This window comes from Rhagoletis zephyria, unplaced genomic scaffold (genome assembly GCF_001687245.7).
Source record: "Rhagoletis zephyria isolate East Lansing unplaced genomic scaffold, Rhagoletis_zephyria_1.1 Rzeph_scaffold_02553, whole genome shotgun sequence".
Lineage (NCBI taxonomy): Eukaryota > Metazoa > Arthropoda > Insecta > Diptera > Tephritidae > Rhagoletis > Rhagoletis zephyria.
Genome location: NW_016159637.1, coordinates 44,673 through 63,102, shown reverse-complemented (window position 1 = coordinate 63,102; position 18,430 = coordinate 44,673). Strand labels below are relative to the sequence as shown.

Here is an 18,430-nt window from a genome sequence, read left to right as displayed (position 1 = left end):
CCGGCTGGTATGAAGCGGGCGTATGCTGCGTTAATGATCCTGCGGATATTGCGCCCGGCATTGGAAGCGGAAGAGCATGGAATTCGCGATCGGTAATTTCCGTGAAACCGTCCCAGTTTGCGTACGGTTTGCAGTACGGTTTTTGGATGTTATAAAATCCCTCGCCTGGTCTATCGCGCCTACAATGGGAGCGCGGTCTGATGCGCCCCGCCGGCTATTGTTATTTCTGGCGAATTGTAGCAGTCACCCGCAACCCTGGTCGACGCATCACCATTCTCAGTGTAGAACGTGGAGTCATGGAACTATTTCTGCACGTTTTCTGCACGTGAGTCATTCGCAATCGTATGCTGCGAATGCCGCATTATACTAAAGCCAGCCTTTGGACATAAACTACTGTTCCATACGAACACAGATATGTATGATAGAAACTTTCCTTTACGTTATGTGCGCGGTGGGCGGAGCGGGAGGGGGCACACTCCTCTTATACCCCAGTTTAGAGAGGTCATGAGTCGCCGTTTACAGAAATGCACTGCCTTACAAAAATGAGAAAAAATCTAGATTTACGCTTGTTTTGAGTAGATACAGGCACTTTGAGCTTTCCGTATTACCGGAGAAGGGCCCCCCTCTTATACCATTTCCTTTTGCGGAGGCGGTCTTCAGCCGCGCCTAGGGATTAAACCCTTACTAAGTAGAATTCTCCTTTCTGTGTTGCCGGAAAAGAGGGGCGGCGGCCGTAAAGAAAAGCCGCCCCGAAACTTTTGAAAATTATTTATTGAAACAAACGATATTAGTATATCCACCAAAAAAAACTAAAAAAAAATACTCCCTCACCTAGCCATATACGGGCTGTTTCGGTAATTATAGCGTAAAAATAAGTTATATTAGGTTCACATATAAGTAGATTATCCTCATTTTCGAGCTTAACACCCTAATCTGTAATTATAACAAGAGATTAGCCATATAAAATTCGTCCCTTGTTAATCTGTAATTATAAAATAATCTCAGATTTAACCGATAACTTTTCGGTGTCCAACCTAGTTTTATCGATTGTTTTTGCGAAAGAGAGGAGAAATGCCAAAATGTAAAAGCAAACAAAAATGTACGCTAGCAAGTAAAAGAGGTTTGTAAAGGTATTTTTAATAAAATGTTAAGTTAAAATATATTTATATTGCTTATTATTGCAGAAAAACGTGATCACGGTGGCACAGAGAAGAAACATAAATTTTCCTTGAGATGTGAGAATAACAAGCACAACAAATTTGACGGCTAATAATCTGAGATTTGCCTGTGTAAACGGGGTGATTAAAAAACGAGCTTTGATTGAGATAATATTGATATGTGAACATAGTTTTACTCTCCCACAAGTGCCAAAAATGTGTCAACCCGTGCCAAAAGTGCCCAGAGCGTGAGGAACGCAAAAAACCACTATTCGTTATATAGCTAATAAAATTAGAAAATGCCTACATTTCTGAACCTTTAGTGCTATTTTACAAAATTTGCTATCGGATGTAAACCGGAGTTGGGGGTAGTGCACTAAATTTTGAGTGCACTAGGCATTTCACTAGCAGTAAAAATATTGGGTGACATTGGGGCGAATTCTTGTTTTCGTTCGAATCGAAAATCATGACATTTTCCTATCATTTAGTATTCAAAAATTTACAATTTTCGATTGGAACGAAAACAAGAACATCTTCTTATTTGGACCTACAACTGTTTGTCGGTTTGGGCCGAGACCAAAAAGCTTCTCCAGTTGCTTCTCTCCTGCGCGAATTTGCGCCAGTTGGTTATCCCGAGCGCAGACAAGTCCTTCTGCACTTGGTCTTCCATTGCGTTAAAACAATCGATAAAACTAGGATGGACACCGAAAAGTTATCGGTTAAATCTGAGATTATTTTATAATTACAGATTAACAAGGGACGAATTTTATATGGCTAATCTCTTGTTATAATTACAGATTAGGGTGTTAAGCTCGAAAATGAGGATAATCTACTTATATGTGAACCTAATATAACTTATTTTTACGCTATAATTACCGAAACAGCCCGTATATGGCTAGGTGAGGGAGTATTTTTTTTTAGTTTTTTTTGGTGGATATACTAATATCGTTTGTTTCAATAAATAATTTTCAAAAGTTTCGGGGCGGCTTTTCTTTACGGCCGNTCGAAAATTGTAAATTTTTGAATACTAAATGATAGGAAAATGTCATGATTTTCGATTCGACAATCNGGAGAGAAGCAACTGGAGAAGCTTTTTGGTCTCGGCCCAAACCGACAAACAGTTGTAGGTCCAAATAAGAAGATGTTCTTGTTTTCGTTCCAATCGAAAATTGTAAATTTTTGAATACTAAATGATAGGAAAATGTCATGATTTTCGATTCGAACGAAAACAAGAATTCGCCCCAATGTCACCCAATATTTTTACTGCTAGTGAAATGCCTAGTGCACTCAAAATTTAGTGCACTACCCCCAACTCCGGTTTACATCCGATAGCAAATTTTGTAAAATAGCACTAAAGGTTCAGAAATGTAGGCATTTTCTAATTTTATTAGCTATATAACGAATAGTGGTTTTTTGCGTTCCTCACGCTCTGGGCACTTTTGGCACGGGTTGACACATTTTTGGCACTTGTGGNGCCCCTCTTTTCCGGCAACACAGAAAGGAGAATTCTACTTAGTAAGGGTTTAATCCCTAGGCGCGGCTGAAGACCGCCTCCGCAAAAGGAAATGGTATAAGAGGGGGGCCCTTCTCCGGTAATACGGAAAGCTCAAAGTGCCTGTATCTACTCAAAACAAGCGTAAATCTAGATTTTTTCTCATTTTTGTAAGGCAGTGCATTTCTGTAAACGGCGACTCATGACCTCTCTAAACTGGGGTATAAGAGGAGTGTGCCCCCTCCCGCTCCGCCCACCGCGCACATAACGTAAAGGAAAGTTTCTATCATACATATCTGTGTTCGTATGGAACAGTAGTTTATGTCCAAAGGCTGGCTTTAGTATAATGCGGCATTCGCAGCATACGATTGCGAATGACTCACGTGCAGAAAACGTGCAGAAATAGTTCCATGACTCCACGTTCTACACTGAGAATGGTGATGCGTCGACCAGGGTTGCGGGTGACTGCTACAATTCGCCAGAAATAACAATAGCCGGCGGGGCGCATCAGACCGCGCTCCCATTGTAGGCGCGATAGACCAGGCGAGGGATTTTATAACATCCAAAAACCGTACTGCAAACCGTACGCAAACTGGGACGGTTTCACGGAAATTACCGATCGCGAATTCCATGCTCTTCCGCTTCCAATGCCGGGCGCAATATCCGCAGGATCATTAACGCAGCATACGCCCGCTTCATACCAGCCGGCAGAGATTGCTACATCCGCCCAGGCTTTCCCACAGTAGCGGCGGGACTCTCAGACGTGCGTGAGCGAATCCACCAGGCTAGACCAGGGGATACCTATACCACAGATTTTAATAGGGACATTAGAAACCTGGACAACGGACCCAATCGGAAAATATGGAATTAGCATTTCAAGACCGGCAATCTCTCCAGCGGAATAACAAACAAACTATGGACCACAGCCAAGTCTCTCTCTAATCGGACAATGTTGCCCTTACCTGGCTGGCACCACCAAAACGTCGAATTCATGGTCGTTCGCGCGCTTGTTCAGCCGGCAATTCATTGTACACCCAGAGAGAGACAAAACCAGTCGCAGTGTGTTGCGTAAATCATACGAACTCCACTTCAGAAGAGAAGCAGACAGCTGTCAACAAGGCTGAATCATCCAAGGTACTAGGCCCAGACGGAATCTCCACGCTGATGCTGAAAAAGATGCTGAGGAGCTGCGGGAGTCAAGTACATCGCCGCGGCTTTCAACATGTCACCCTTATCATCCTCGAGATGTGGAAAATAGGTGGCATGATTCCCCATCATAAGCGAAGGAGCGGACGCAGCAGACTCTTACAGAGCCATCTCCCTCCTATCCCCAGCGACTAAACCTATGGAAGCGCTACCCCTCCCCACCACGACGAAAAATTTCACGCTAGTCGAACACAAATTGCCGAAAATTTTTTTCACAACCATAGCATTTAACGCCATCACCATACAAGTTAGCGTGGTTATGAACCAACGTCGACCTTGTGATAGGACGGTCATAGTCGCAATTGATTTGTCGAAGGCATTCGAAATTTGGGGAACCACGCGACCCTCTGTCAAGACGTCTTGGATTTGTCGTTTCCAGCTTGGACGAAATGGTAGATAACCAGCTATCTGTGTGGTCGCCAATCATCAGTCGAACGCCAAGTCCAAGCCACATGGAATTAACAGGGGGTCTCTCAGCGTACCCTCCTCGACACTGTTTAATCTCTACATGGTAAAATTCCCTCCGCCGTCAGCTTGGTAAGCTACGCCGATGATTGCATAATAATGGTGACGGGCCCAAACATCGACAACCTTTGCGAACATCTATTGCGACAACTATCTCACCGATCTTTCGACCTTCTTCACTGCAAGGAACCTCAAAATCTACCACCACTCTTTCAAACATAGACCAAGGAGATCAGGCTCGAGGTAGACGTCTTTGTCGAAGACGCCAAAATCCCGCTGACCATTCACCCCGAAATGCTGGGAGTGACGTTCGTTAGCCTGTTATTCTTCTCCGCGCACGCCTCAGGCAGCTGCAACGAACTACGTGCCAGGAAAAAAAAGGTCTCAAGTCGCCTGCAGAACCTGGGAGCCGAAAAGGAGACCCTGCTCGCAACCTACAAGGAAATCGCTATGCAGCGCCAGTGTGGACGGCAAGGACGAGCGATACGCAGCAGAAAAAATCTGTAAAAATGCCAGAACACAGCTATTCATGCAAGATGAGCTCAGGAATGAAGAGAAAGTGGCACTGGCATAAAGGGATTCCATCAAGTAAACTATGTACGTATTTATTGAATTATAGATCCAGTGTAGAAGTTAAGAAATGTGACAGGTTCGTTTATGGCACAACTTCATGCCATCTAAGCAGTTCCCGGCGCTAAAGAACATACAACTGCACCTAACAGTGAGTTGACAACATAACCACATAACCAGATAACCTCAAATTATAATTTGCTCAGGGATTTTGTATTTCTAATCACAGCCAGCATCTACTATAATACGATGGCTTGGAAATCTACACCAGCCTGCCTAGCGCAAGATTTAGAGCAGAGAGACCCGACTCCAGGAGATTTCGAGATGATTTACATTTAAAATTGCAGTTTTTATCCAAAAATTTTTGGCTAAAGATTGATATATTAAAAAATAGATGCATTAGGGTGAAACACCGAAAAAGCATATGTTTTTTTTTCACCAAAATTATAAAATGTATTTATTGTATAAGACTGCGGCCAAAATGCATATTTCGTAAAAATATTAAGACTCACACGTGCTGGAACGATCAAAAATAAACTCAAAAATCTCGTTGATTTTAAAAACTAATTTTATTTACAAAAAACTTGATTTTGCGAGAATTCTAAAATGGTCCAACTCATATTTTTCCGCCTAATGTTTATCCGATTTTTTTTTGTATGAAGAATGATCCACCCTAAATGTATTTATTATAGTACAATCATTTATTTATTATATGAAATAAATTATAGCTTTTTAGTAAATACTTTTTGCATACATTAATACATACATACAATACAATAAGATTTTTTTTTTTGTAGAAGTATATACCCCGCAAACCATTTTTTCAGAGTATTCTGAGTTGTAGAGAAATTTCGGAAGAAAATCGGTAAAACAATGAAAATAATTCTGCAATGTGAAGAATCTGTCGCAGCATTGTTTTCTTATTTTTTCGTACAGAAATTTTTTGACGAGTTCGTGTCAACCACTCCATATAACTTTCTTTGAAGATTCGTAAAAAAATCCTTAAAGATATGAGATACTCCTAAAGATTTCGTTAACATTTTGGGAATTTTGGTTTGCAGGGTAGTTACATTGGTTTTTATAAATTCTCGAAATAATCTGCTGCAAAGTTCAGATAACAAGTATAACAAAATATTTATATAAAAATACATCCGTTGTCTTTAAAGCCCTGATTTCTGGTTAAAGGTAGTAAGCACTTCTATCTCATATTTATTGTCCAGCAATCTGCGAAGGAATAAATGGAATACAAAACAAAATAATTATAAAATTTTAATGGTTGTTAATTAAAACAATGTAAGGATTTTTTGGTATTTCAAGTCAAACTCACAACAACAAGGTGACCACCCTTATCGCGTACGATGCCTGGTTCGCCGCCGGTTTGAATATCGATAACGCCAGCCTTGCCTTTAACTACATTGTGTTCCAAACTGAAAAATTGCATAACATTATAGTAGTACATACATAAGTATGTATATGTATTCAGAGACATTAACGCCAAATACTCACGTGTCTCGACTGACGATGCTAAGTATGTTGGCGGTGCCGACAGTGTCCACGACTAGCGTGCCGAGCTCAACGATGTAAGGTATCTCAAGTATCAAATCGCCCTTATCTTTCTTCAGCTCGAGTGGTATGCGTATGACCAGCAGGCTGTCGCTATGATTTGTGGTAACAAAATCGATCTTTTCCAGCGGCAAACGATGCTTCTGCTTGTAGCTCTTGCCGTCCAGCACGTAGAGTGCCTTGTTGCTAAGCACCACAAAACGTTCCCGCGGCTTGTAACCGTGACGATCGAATTTCGTGCATGGCGATGCATATTTCAGAGTCTCGCCGTTCAGCGAAGTGCCAACGAAGTTATTGATTTCGGCCGCATGCTCTTTAGGTATACGATCATTTTGGAACCAATATGGCACGCTGGCCAAATAGTTGGCCTTCTTGTCCTTGAAGAGCTTTTCGGCCAGCACCTTCAACTCGAATTGCCGTTTGCGTTCATCGGATAAACTCAGCCGGTATTTGCGCGCCAAATGCAGGCGGTGCAAGCGATGAAGGTAGGTAGATGCTTCCTGACAGTGTACCGGGGACGAGGGCCAACTCTTGTCCAATACTTCGGTTGGTAGCTGCTTGGACAGGCGTATAAGCCACATGCGTTTCATGTTTACAATGAATTCATCATTGTAGCCATTCGGTGCATCGTTGCGTGTGATGAAACCCTTGATAAAGGCGCGTATCTTAGTGGCGGCTTCACGACGACGCCGTAGTGCCTGTATGGCCAGATATCGGCGGCAATATGATTGTAATGTGATGATTTGGTCGCGTAATTTCAGGTACTTCCTCCGCTGTTGGCGTCCCTTCCAACGCGATTGTATTATGGCAGCAATATCGTGTTTTTTCACTTGGAAGGCATCCTCGGTGTCGAAGAGCGTTTTGGGGAAGCGTATGAAAACTTTCGTAGCACCTAAACGGTAGTCATCGGGACCATACTGTAAATCGGCGACGAGTTCGCGTACACCTTCCTTGGGCGAGCCTTTGTAGTTCGGCCAGGTGGCTTTGCTGAGGGACTTGTAGCGGTTGAGGAATGTTTCGTAAGTTCTGTGGGGAGAATTGAAATGTTTTGTTTTTGTTGTTTTTAATCGATATCGATGTTAAATATTATCTATGAGTTTGGCAAAGTTAGTGTTTTTGTTATCGTTTTGGTATCGGACATTTAAAATTTAAGTTATCGCTTAAGCGATCGTATAAGAGCAATCGAGTTTCTATAATCATCGATTGCTTCTACAAAAATTGGTTTGTTATAGCCAATGGTCGTTATCGGTTCTTTTTTGTTTTATCCGAAAAAATATCGGCTTTGGTTTTTTAGGTACTCATTATTATTATTGTTATCAATTGCCGATAATTGTCGTTATCGATTTATGAATATTTATTTTTAATCATAATGACACTTTCATCGATTTACTACCGTTACTGAAATTTTTTATCATTATCGACGCTGTTATCGGCATAACTATCGTTATCCTTATTACTATACCCAAACGATTTCCCTAACATTATCTATTTATTCTCCGATCACTATGAGTCTTATTATTGTTATCGATTACCGATTAATGCAGTTATCGAATGTAATAATAATAAATAATAATAATAGATTGGCGCTTACACATATGTTAGTGTTTGGCCGAGCTTCTCCTCCAACTTGTGGCGTGCGCCTTGATATTGTCACACAAAGCGGAGGGACCTACAGTTTTACGCCGACTCCGAACGGCGATTGTATTTTTATGAGAAGCTGTTTTTCATGGCAGAAATACACTCGGAGGGTGGCCATTGCCTGCCGAGGGACGACCGCTGTTAAGAAAAACCTTTTTCTAAATTTTTTGCGATGTTGCTTTGACCAGGGCTTGAACCCAGGTGCTGGTGAGTGAAAGCGAATCGAATGTAATAGATTTGCCATAAATATTGATTTCTTTTTATACTTTCGTTATCGATTACCGATTAATACTGTTATCGATTTGTTGCAAATATTTTTTTTCAATCAAAATAGTACTTTTAGCCTTATAAATCCTATTTATATCGATTACCTATTATTATCGTCATCGATTTGCGATAAATATTGATATTAATATCATTTCATTGTTGTTATTTTTGGTGTTTCTGAATTTTTTTTATCGTTGACGAGTCACTATATTATATGTAATTTGAAAATTTATCGATATTCTTTCCTTTTCATATTAAACCCATTAAAACAACATTCTGCAAAAAAATCTGTATGTAATTCATATTGGCAACCTATGTACCTGCGATACGCGAAGCCCGCACGACGTACTCTCAAATTCTCCATCAGACCCAAGTACTTCACTTGATGCAACACCAATTCGTCGTCAAAGATGCCCGCCTGCTGCTGATCATTCGGCTTGATGCAGCGTATGTAGGACGGTTCTTTGCACATAAGGATATCCATGAGGTTGTTCAATGAATTTCTGAACTGTGTAATCGCAGTATCTGGACGTTTTTTGTTCTTGTACTCGCCCTCCGGGAAGCAAGAGCGTATGATATCGTTACCCGCCCTACTCATGGTCTCCTTCAAGTCTCTGAATAACAGATCGTTGTTCTTGTCCAGAAAGCCATTGACATTATAAGTGACATCGCCAGCATAGTGGACCAACCGGAACTCATCGCGTCCCATAGTCTTCTGCACCAACGTCGATGATTTCTCATGGCAAATGTAGTGCGGATGCGCAGCCAGCTTATCGGTGAGTTTTGCCAAGAAAGTGATATCGGTGGGTTCGCCTGGGCGCAAGCACTCTTCGTCGAGTATGGAAATGATGCCCTTGTACTTCTCTTCAATCAAATTGCAAATCACCTTGTTGTCGAAATATTCAACGGGCACCCATTCAATGCCTTCGCGCTGATATTCATCTTGCTCGGATTTAAGTGTCAGCTCTATGAACAACTGTTGCAGCTTCTCGTTGCAGAAGTTAATGCAGAATTGTTCAAAGCTATTCTTCTTGAAAATTTCAAAGCCATAAATATCCAAAATACCCATGACATTGTTCAGCGCATCACGCAGATCCTTTGCCTGCAGTGAGCGATTTAAACGTTGTACGAGCCAGGTGAATAAGCGATCGTAGATAGCCTTGGCTAGCGCATCGCGCGCATAAACGGACAGCTCGCGATTCAATGGCGAAGTGACGACATCACCTTGTGCGTCAATTGTGCGATTCGTGAGCGCATCGGTGAGTGCGTTTTGACTGACGCCGAGCAATTGGGCCACCGCTGCAACGGCGTCGGGTTTGGAGACCTTAGCAACGCCTTCTGCTTCATTGAAAGTCACATTGCCTAAATGCAAAACGCTTGCGATAATGCTGAATATATCTTTTTGCTCAGAATCCGTGAAATCGATGACACTCATGGCCTGTTTGACGGTGTTGAAATCGGCAACATCGTCAATGTACTTAACAACGCCGTTTTGCTAGTGGAATTAAGAAGCATTAAAAGTTGTTTTTCGCTTTTATAAAAGGTATTTTTATTAAAAACAATGGTTGTATTCTCACACTCACCCCATCACTCAGGTAAGAGTAGCTATCCAATGAACGCTTCAACTGCAGCCGTTTCAACTCTTCTTCGCTAGCACCAGCCAAGAGTTGATAAAAGATGTGAAAATTACGTTCGCCGGCATTTTGATTGACAACACGCGACTTTTCCAGCAAATAATTGAGTATGTGTCCGCCAATTGGTGTGCCGGAGTAGTCAAACTGTATGTCCATATATTTGCCGAAGCGTGAAGAGTTTACATTCCGATTCGTTTTTGCATTGCCGAATGCCTCCAGTACGGGATTACTCTTCAGCAATTTCTCCTTGACGCTCTCAACAGTCGATTGATGGCCAGAGCAGGCGGCGATATATTGCAGCACCTTCTTGGAGGCCTCAGTTTTACCCGAACCGCTCTCACCTGCGAAAAGATAAGGTTATTACTGAGTTTGGAAAAACATAATTTCTAGTGGGTTTCACAGCAATAATCATGGCGGATGATTATATTTACTTGAAGCTAAAAATTTAGGCACGTAATTCATAATAATTATTACTCTTGTATAGTCTTTATCTACCCATAGTCGTATACATACATATTTATATGTATTTGGAATGTTAACAAATTATCGGACATTGAAGTGATTTTTTATTAGAATTTATGTCGATTTTATTTCCTTAGCTGAAATCTATAGCCAGGCTTCAGGTGAACGAATCTTATCAGCATAAATTTATTGCAAATTTCATTGGCCAAGAAAAACGTGTGCTTTTATAATTGGTCAAACACATAGTTTTGTTACCAGCTTTTGAAAGCAATATATACAATTTTTGTATTTATTTGTATAAAGATGTTTTCCCTAATGCTAACTGCGAGTGGAATGCATAAGACTGTAAGATAATGAGAAAGGTGCCTGCTTAAAATGAAGGTTCACAGGCGTTGATGTCCATCTTAGATAGTTCTTTGATTCCAGATTTTAATTTATCGTCCTCGTATGAGTTCCTATTGAACAGTCCTGTTAGAACTTCTGTATGCACCGAGACTTGGCGCTGGACCACCTTAAGAAGCTCTTTCGGCTGCCTACTACATCGCGACCTCACCTGCTTGAAACAGTCTGCAGTTACCCTGTTCCTGACAGGACGTACCTCCGTCAACGCGAATACGTTTACTGGAGTTCATTTTCTTCCTCTCATCCTCTAATTCTTTTGGGTCCACTCCGTGCCAGGATCGGCACGTACCAAGAGGCCTAGGTAAAAATTCCAAGTTTTCATAGATCGTCAAATTATCCATGCTGTGGTGTAGTGGTAAGCAGTGCGCGCTTTCACTCATCAGCACCTGGGTTCAAACCTTGGTCAAAGCAACATCGCAAAAATATATAGAAAAAGGTTTTTTCTTAATAGCGGTCGTCCCTCGGCAGGCAATAGCAAACCTCCGAGTGTATTTCTGCCATGAAAAACAGCTTCTCATAAAAATACAATCGCCGTTCGGAGTCGGCGTAAAACTGTAGGTCCCTCCGCTTTGCGTGACAACATCAAGGCGCACACCACAAATCGGAGGAGAAGCTCGGCCAAACACTAACATATGTGTAAGCGCCAATCTATTATTATTATTAACGGAAGAACTGACAAAAATAGACACGAAAAACCAGGAAAGCCTAACCTAAGCTCTTTAATTAAAGAGTACAAGTGTTATTGAGTTGCTTCATTATGACCGAATTTTCTTCCCGTAGGTTATACTTTAGGGTTTCGAGTACCGTTGCGTGTCCGAACCTCAGGTCTCTCCATGGTTGGATCGCATTCAACCTAAAAGCACTGCAGTCGGTTCCACTGTACTTCTAGAGATTTGGTGGGTGTAATAGGTAGTGCTCCCGTGACAAGCATGGAAGCCGTCCTCTCTATCCGTTCCATCTTGGCTCTGGACAAAGTCTTGTTTAACAGAGATCACTATACGGTGACCCCTTAAACGAGGATAGGTCTTAACACAGCTGTATAAAGCTTAAACAGACGGCAGCGTTTATCCGGATTAACTCGGACTTAATCCGGATCAACTGCAGTTAATTCCTCGAGTTGATCCGGATCAAAACTGCCTCTGTTTATGCTTTATATACATAAGTATGTGGTTTTATCCTCCATTTTTTGTCTATAGTCGTCTTACAGGCACACGGGCCCGTATTTGCCTTCCTGGAGCGCTCTTCGATGTTTCGTTTCCAGTCAAGTTTCTTGTCTCAGAATAATTTCAAGATATTTGACCTCGGTTGAGAGAGTTAGTTCTATTCGATTTACGGTTGGATATTGGAATTGAGGAATTTTATACTTCCGTGCAAAGAGTACCATCTTGGTCTTGGTAGGATTGACACTAAATCCACATTCCTTGGACCAGATGTTTACCACACTAAGTGCATTTTGTAATGGTGTTAAGGAGGGAACATCAATGAAAGCGAGATAGTATTTCTTTGTTCAATTAGCGCTTCTTAAGTGTTAACCTTGTTCTTTGTAGGCATACCGCTTATTTTGATAACATTACCAAAGTACCCGGCTTAGCTCCAAATGAAATGGTTTATGCTAATCTTAATACATACTTAGCTTTCATTCTTTTTAATCATGCTTACCGGAAATTAAAACACATTGGCCTTTATTCTCTTCGATCAATGAGCGGAAAGCATTGTCTGTTACGGCAAATCTGTTAAAAGGACAGAGAAAAGGTAAATTAGGTAAAACAATATTTTTTGACTCAAGATAACTATTATAGTTGGCATTCGATTCCAAGAGTTCATTATTTTTCCTCACTAGAAAGACAAACAAATCTTTATCTTCAGCAAAGGATTTTTGAACTTTGTGGATTGTACAGTAGCGGGAAAATAAATTTGGACGCGGCATATTAACAAGTTATTTTGGTTTATTTAATGTTTATTATTTTTTTATGAAATTTCAAACTTTGTACAAACATTAGGAAAGTTCGACAAAGCTTCATGAAATTTTAAAACTTTTTATTAAGAATAAAAAAAGTCTAGGTAAGCAGTTTTGTAGCCCATTAAATATTAGTATAATGAAGTGCAAGTTTGAATTAACTAGGACTCACGTTGACGATGAAACGCATTTTCTTCCATAGAAAGTGTAGCATGTTCGAAAATTTTTTTATATGGAGAAAAAAAAATTGCCAAAAATCTACGGTAAGTCCTAGTTACTTCGAACTTGCACTGTATTATAATAAAATTTAAGGGGCTACAAAACTGTAGCTAAAAAACATTCTGAATAACAAGTTTGAAACTTTGATGAGCATTTGTTAAAATTCGTTGCATTTTTTTAAATCTTGTACAATGTTTGAATTTTGACTTGCGTGGTTTTTGTAAGATAGTGAGCTAAACTTAAAAAAAAAATAATAAGTATTAAATAAAAAAAGAAAAATAGCTAAAACTTGTTAAAATGTCGTGCCCCTATTTGTTTGTCCGCCACCGTAGGTTGTAAAACCAGCTACAACCCATAAAAATATATCGTCTCAATGCCGCTTATATTGTAGATATTATTGTACCAAGAACATATTTATTATTTTTTGATTGATATCAAAAATTTACAACCGCGATAAAAAACAAAAAAACCAAATTTACTTACATGTGTGGCGGCATCTCATAGAAGTGTTTGTTACGATACTCTTTGATATCATTTTCACTATAGATTGGAAGTTGTTTATAAGGGTTAACTGAAATAAGTACTTGACCAATATAAGTCTGAAAGAAAAATATTGAAAAAAGAAACAACACACACATATGGAGTAACATTAAAAAATATTTGCAAATAACTGAAGAGATTTTAATTTTTTTTCTTTTTAATTTATATAATTTGAAAATAAAAGGCAAAAGAGTCAACAATAACTTAATTACCACAATTATTGTAATAATTCAGCATGTTTTTTTGCCTGTGTTTTCATTGCAATTCATAAAAAAATTTTGCTTATTTTCGATTGCTAAGTAAATATGTAATTCTGGCTATTTGCCCACTTACATAGATTAGATTTTCTTGAAAACGTTTGCGTAAATTTCCAATGAATGCCTCTTCACTTTGAATATTCTCGAGCAGCACAAAATCTTGTACGCCCGCGCGATCGCGATCGTGCAATCCACGCTCCATTCTGGGACGATTTGCTGAGTCGCTGAAAAAGGTAAAAATTGGTTTAATAAATCTTATAAGTATTAAATTTTCGGAACATGTCATATAATTGCAAAAGCGACGAATTAGCAAGGGAAGGTAGGAAGTATGTAGGTGATCGTGGACACAGTAGGTGTGTCGATAGTCCACTTTGAAAAATATTTAAGGATGACACAGCTCAATAAGTCAATGAATGGGGGGAGGCTCTTTTAACAAAAAACACACATCTCAAAACTTTCATGACAAAGCTCTTCGCATAGCAATTGCTTTAGTAACTGTGCTTAAAACTTCAAAGCCGATTATAAGCATTATAAAAATATTAATAAATAGTCATTGAAACACCGTAGATCACTTCTTCGATGGCAGGTCGTATGAGTGACTTTTAATTTTAAAATGCATTTTCTTAAAGCTAAACTCTTTGGAGTAGGAAATAATATTCTATAAAATGAATATCTCTTCAAAATAACGAGTTATTTATTTCGCACTTGGGAACAAACAAAAATTCAAAAATCAGACTCAACTATAATAATAATAATAGATTGGCGCTTACACATATCTTAGTGTTTGGCCGAGCTTCTCCTCCGACTTGTGGCGTGCGCGTCGATGTTGTCACACAAAGCGGAGGGACCTACTGTTTTACGCCGACTCCGAACGGCGATTGTATTTTTATGAGAAGCTGTTTTTCATGGCAGAAATACACTCGGAGGTTTGCCATTGCCTGCCGAATTTTAGTGAAAAACTAAGGCTCCAGTGAATTGTGAACTCAAAATGTCAATTTTGAAGCACTGTGCGCTGGTACCGTCAATTCTCAGCGCCATAGCGCCCTGATCAAAGACGTTTTTTGGTCCGAATTTAGAGATTTTGATTTGGAGGAATGTGGATTCAACAAGAAGAAGATACACGCAAATATTCTGAAATCATCGCATGGATTACCAATTGATATATTCAAGTACGTATGTATGTATATATATATACATAGCTTGGCAATAGTTCTACCCCGCAAACACATTCTTAGCGTTTAGAATATTTGAAATATGCCTTTAAAAACAAAAAATGTGTGACTGAGTCATGTATGAGGCCAAGAAAGAGTCCAATATGACATATATTGTAGCTCATTTGATGTATGAATTTAAGCTCATATAAGTCGACCTTCAGAGGCATGAGCTCATGAGGCAGATGAGCTCATTATGAGCGAAAAGGCTCCGAAATAGGACATCTTAAAGTCTCATTTATGACTCCAAATGTTTGCTGGGTAATGACTAGTTTATGCTTTTTTTTTTTGTTACCGGCACAATGTTAGTTAACGGTAATAAATACGCACGTCTAAAAACACATATGTATGTACATATCTGTACTTATAAATGGCTAATAAATAATTTATGTCGATAATCGAAGTGCCAATTGATAAACAATACTTATTATGTAAGTTGGGAATGAAATGGGGTTTTTTGAATGTCCAGTTAAGACATTGAACGGTTATTTAGCATGCTTTCTTTTATTAAAGAGCGCCCAAAAATTATTTTAATACCTAAAAGTTAATGTGAGTATTGAATAGAGAACTTTGTACTCTTAGTCAGAGATTATTAACGAGTAATATATTAATACAAGTGTGGGTGACCACTTAGATAAAAAGTTCATTTAATCTAAGCTATTTTAATTAAAAGATTGGATAGCTTCAATGCAAAATTTTTAAGAATGCTAGATTTCTTTTATGGGGATATTTAAATGAATTGTTAATAAGTGAGGCATGTGCTTAAGTAAGTAAACACACATGTATGTGTTTATATGTATACATACATACGTATGTATGTACTTTAGATCGTACCACCCCAGTGGGAAAAGGTAATGCCGGGGAATGCAAAAAGTAACGGATATCCGCTATAACCTACGCACGGAAAGATGAAAGAATTTCTCCACAGCGATGTAATACGAATGTAATGTGTCGCATGCCGCCATACGAAACTATAAATACAAACATATAATAAAAATAAAGTCCGTGCCGCAGGTTTTGAACCTGTCACCAACAACACGGCAGTCGTACACGCATCCATTCGGCTATAGCAGCTGTTGAGATAATGTGAAAAAAAACATACTTGAGTTAGTTTTCAAACCTGTTGTTTTGTTTGTGGCTTCAAAACTACGCATCGCTTACATTGGAATGCATCTTTTAGTACAATCGTAGTTGTTAATCTTTTTGAAGTGAAACTTCTGTAGCGGCGGTTGGCTGGTTGGGAGTAAATTGGAAAATTCAACGGAAATTGTGCAACGGAAATGGTTGGGACGGAAACAAGTGCTTCTTGAATGTATGTTTTTAATTTAACAAAAACTTACTAATAAAAGGTTAAAGAATAACACTTAGAAAAAGACTAATACAAGAATGAAAGTAAAGGTTAGTACGTACATAGATAAAGAAAAGGATAAAGGCAAAGGTAAAAATAAAAGCAAAAACAAAGATGCGTAAAGATAAAGACAAAATTAAAGACCAAAGTAAATTTAAACACTTTACTTATATAGGGGCAAAGGTGAAGGGGAATATGTAGATGAAGAAAATGATAAACATAAAAGTAAAAACAAATATAAATACGATAAAAGAAAAGATGAAGATAGGGGAAGAAAGATTAAAATAAGGGTAACTACATATAGAGAAAAGGATATAGATAGAGACACAGAGACCTGGGAATTATTTTGGGATTATAGAGTTTTTCGGGATTCTCGGGACTTATCGATATCATAATCGACATTTTTATCGGTTTAGTTATCGATTATTTATCGATTTTGTTATCGATTATTTATAGACTGTGTTATCGATTTTGCTATCGATTGCTTATCGATTTTGTTATCGATATTTTTATCGATTTTCTAATCGATTTTGCTACCATTATTATTAACGATTTTGCTATCGAAATTGTTATCCAAATTGTCATCGATTTTGTATCGATGTTGTTATCGATTACTTATCGATTTTATTATCGCCATTTTCATTGATTTGTTATGGATATTTCTAATCGATTTTTGTTACCGACTGTTTATCGATTTTGTATCGATATTTCTATCGATTTTGTTATAGATTTTCTAATCGATTTTGCTACCAATATTATTATCGATTTTTCTATCGAAATTTTTAGCGAATTTTGTTATCGATAGAGTATAGGGATAAAAATGAAGATAAAGGAAAACAGAATAAAATAAATGTAGTTAGAACGTGCAGAAGTAGAGGTAAGCTTCTAGATAAAAAAAAGACAAAAAATATAACCTTAAGCAAATGCAGATGTGTGTATGTATGTATATTGGTTATGAGATAAAATAGATATATAACGTAAGTTTCACTTCTCCAGTGTGACCCAGACGCACTTACTTTTTTTGTTGGAAAAAGGTGACCCTACCCCTACGTTCGGCAAAAAAATATATGCATATACGCATATTTTTTTTTTCAAATTGTCTTTCAAAAATACTTCAGACTCAGGAGTGTATGGCGAACTGGTTTTTCTTGTACGATCCAAAATGTATTCAACAAAGTGTGATTGGACATTGCTCTCAGAAGAACCATCCTATAAAGTCAAATTTAAAAAATTTTGTATGAATTTTGAATCGATTGTTTATATATTTTTGGCATAATAGTACCTTAAAAGAGAGCCTACCTGAGTTGTCAATCGCACCTTGTTTAATACACCTTGGTACGATCTAATGTACATACATATCGAGCCCTATCCGCCACAATAAGGTAAGCGACATTTTTTTCAAAAATTTTCTTTTTGATGCAGAAATACTCCTAGAGCATCTAGCTGCATTTCTGCATCAAAAAGAAAATTAAAAAAAAATGTGTCGCTGACGTTTTTTTGGCGGTTAGGGCTCGATATGTAGATATGTAGTATGGTAAAATTTAATAAAAGCCAAAGTAAAATTTTCGAAGAAGTGAAACTGTACATTTTATGTGCGCTGCAAAGTCTCGCCGTTTATCTTTTGTACACCGATTTACGTACGTTCTTCCATTTGTTATTCCGCAAAATGTATTTACTTATTTGAAATCGAACGCAATTGTTGCTTGTTCAAGAGCATTTCCAACTGTCAATCAGATCAGCATATATTTTTTTGTACATATGTATACTATGTATGTATGTATGTACATAAGTGCATATGTACCCTGCAGGGAAACCGCGGACTAGTGAATCAAATTTCTAGTTCCGTACTAGGTCTTTATCGCCAAAAACGAACTAGTCCGATATGAACTAAATCCCCACCCCCAAAATTTGTTTTAACATCTTGGGACCGTCTGGAATCTAAGAAATAACAGCGAGCACCTCTGCAAACTCAGCTACAGCTAAAGGTATGTAAACGTACATTTCTTACAATCATTCAAACAAATTTAATTTCAAATTGAAAA

The 18,430-nt window shown here is 38.6% G+C and overlaps 1 protein-coding gene across 5 annotated transcripts in view; it reads right to left on the bottom strand.

The window, feature by feature from the left end:
- Nucleotides 1-5,965: 5,965 nt before the first annotated feature.
- The window catches only part of Myo61F (unconventional myosin 61F), a 53,420-nt gene continuing 40,955 nt past the window's right edge, over nucleotides 5,966-18,430 (bottom strand). For all 5 annotated transcript variants that reach the window (XM_017621697.1, XM_017621698.1, XM_017621699.1 and 2 more), the window contains 8 exons: nucleotides 13,906-14,053; nucleotides 13,516-13,631; nucleotides 12,516-12,586; nucleotides 9,942-10,333; nucleotides 8,679-9,853; nucleotides 6,397-7,479; nucleotides 6,218-6,317; nucleotides 5,966-6,114 (listed from right to left, as the gene is read on the bottom strand). In XM_017621697.1, coding sequence (XP_017477186.1) covers nucleotides 6,100-6,114; nucleotides 6,218-6,317; nucleotides 6,397-7,479; nucleotides 8,679-9,853; nucleotides 9,942-10,333; nucleotides 12,516-12,586; nucleotides 13,516-13,631; nucleotides 13,906-14,031 — 3,078 coding nt within the window. In that variant the 5' untranslated portion in view covers nucleotides 14,032-14,053 and the 3' untranslated portion in view covers nucleotides 5,966-6,099. The remainder of the gene's footprint in view (nucleotides 6,115-6,217; nucleotides 6,318-6,396; nucleotides 7,480-8,678; nucleotides 9,854-9,941; nucleotides 10,334-12,515; nucleotides 12,587-13,515; nucleotides 13,632-13,905; nucleotides 14,054-18,430) is intronic.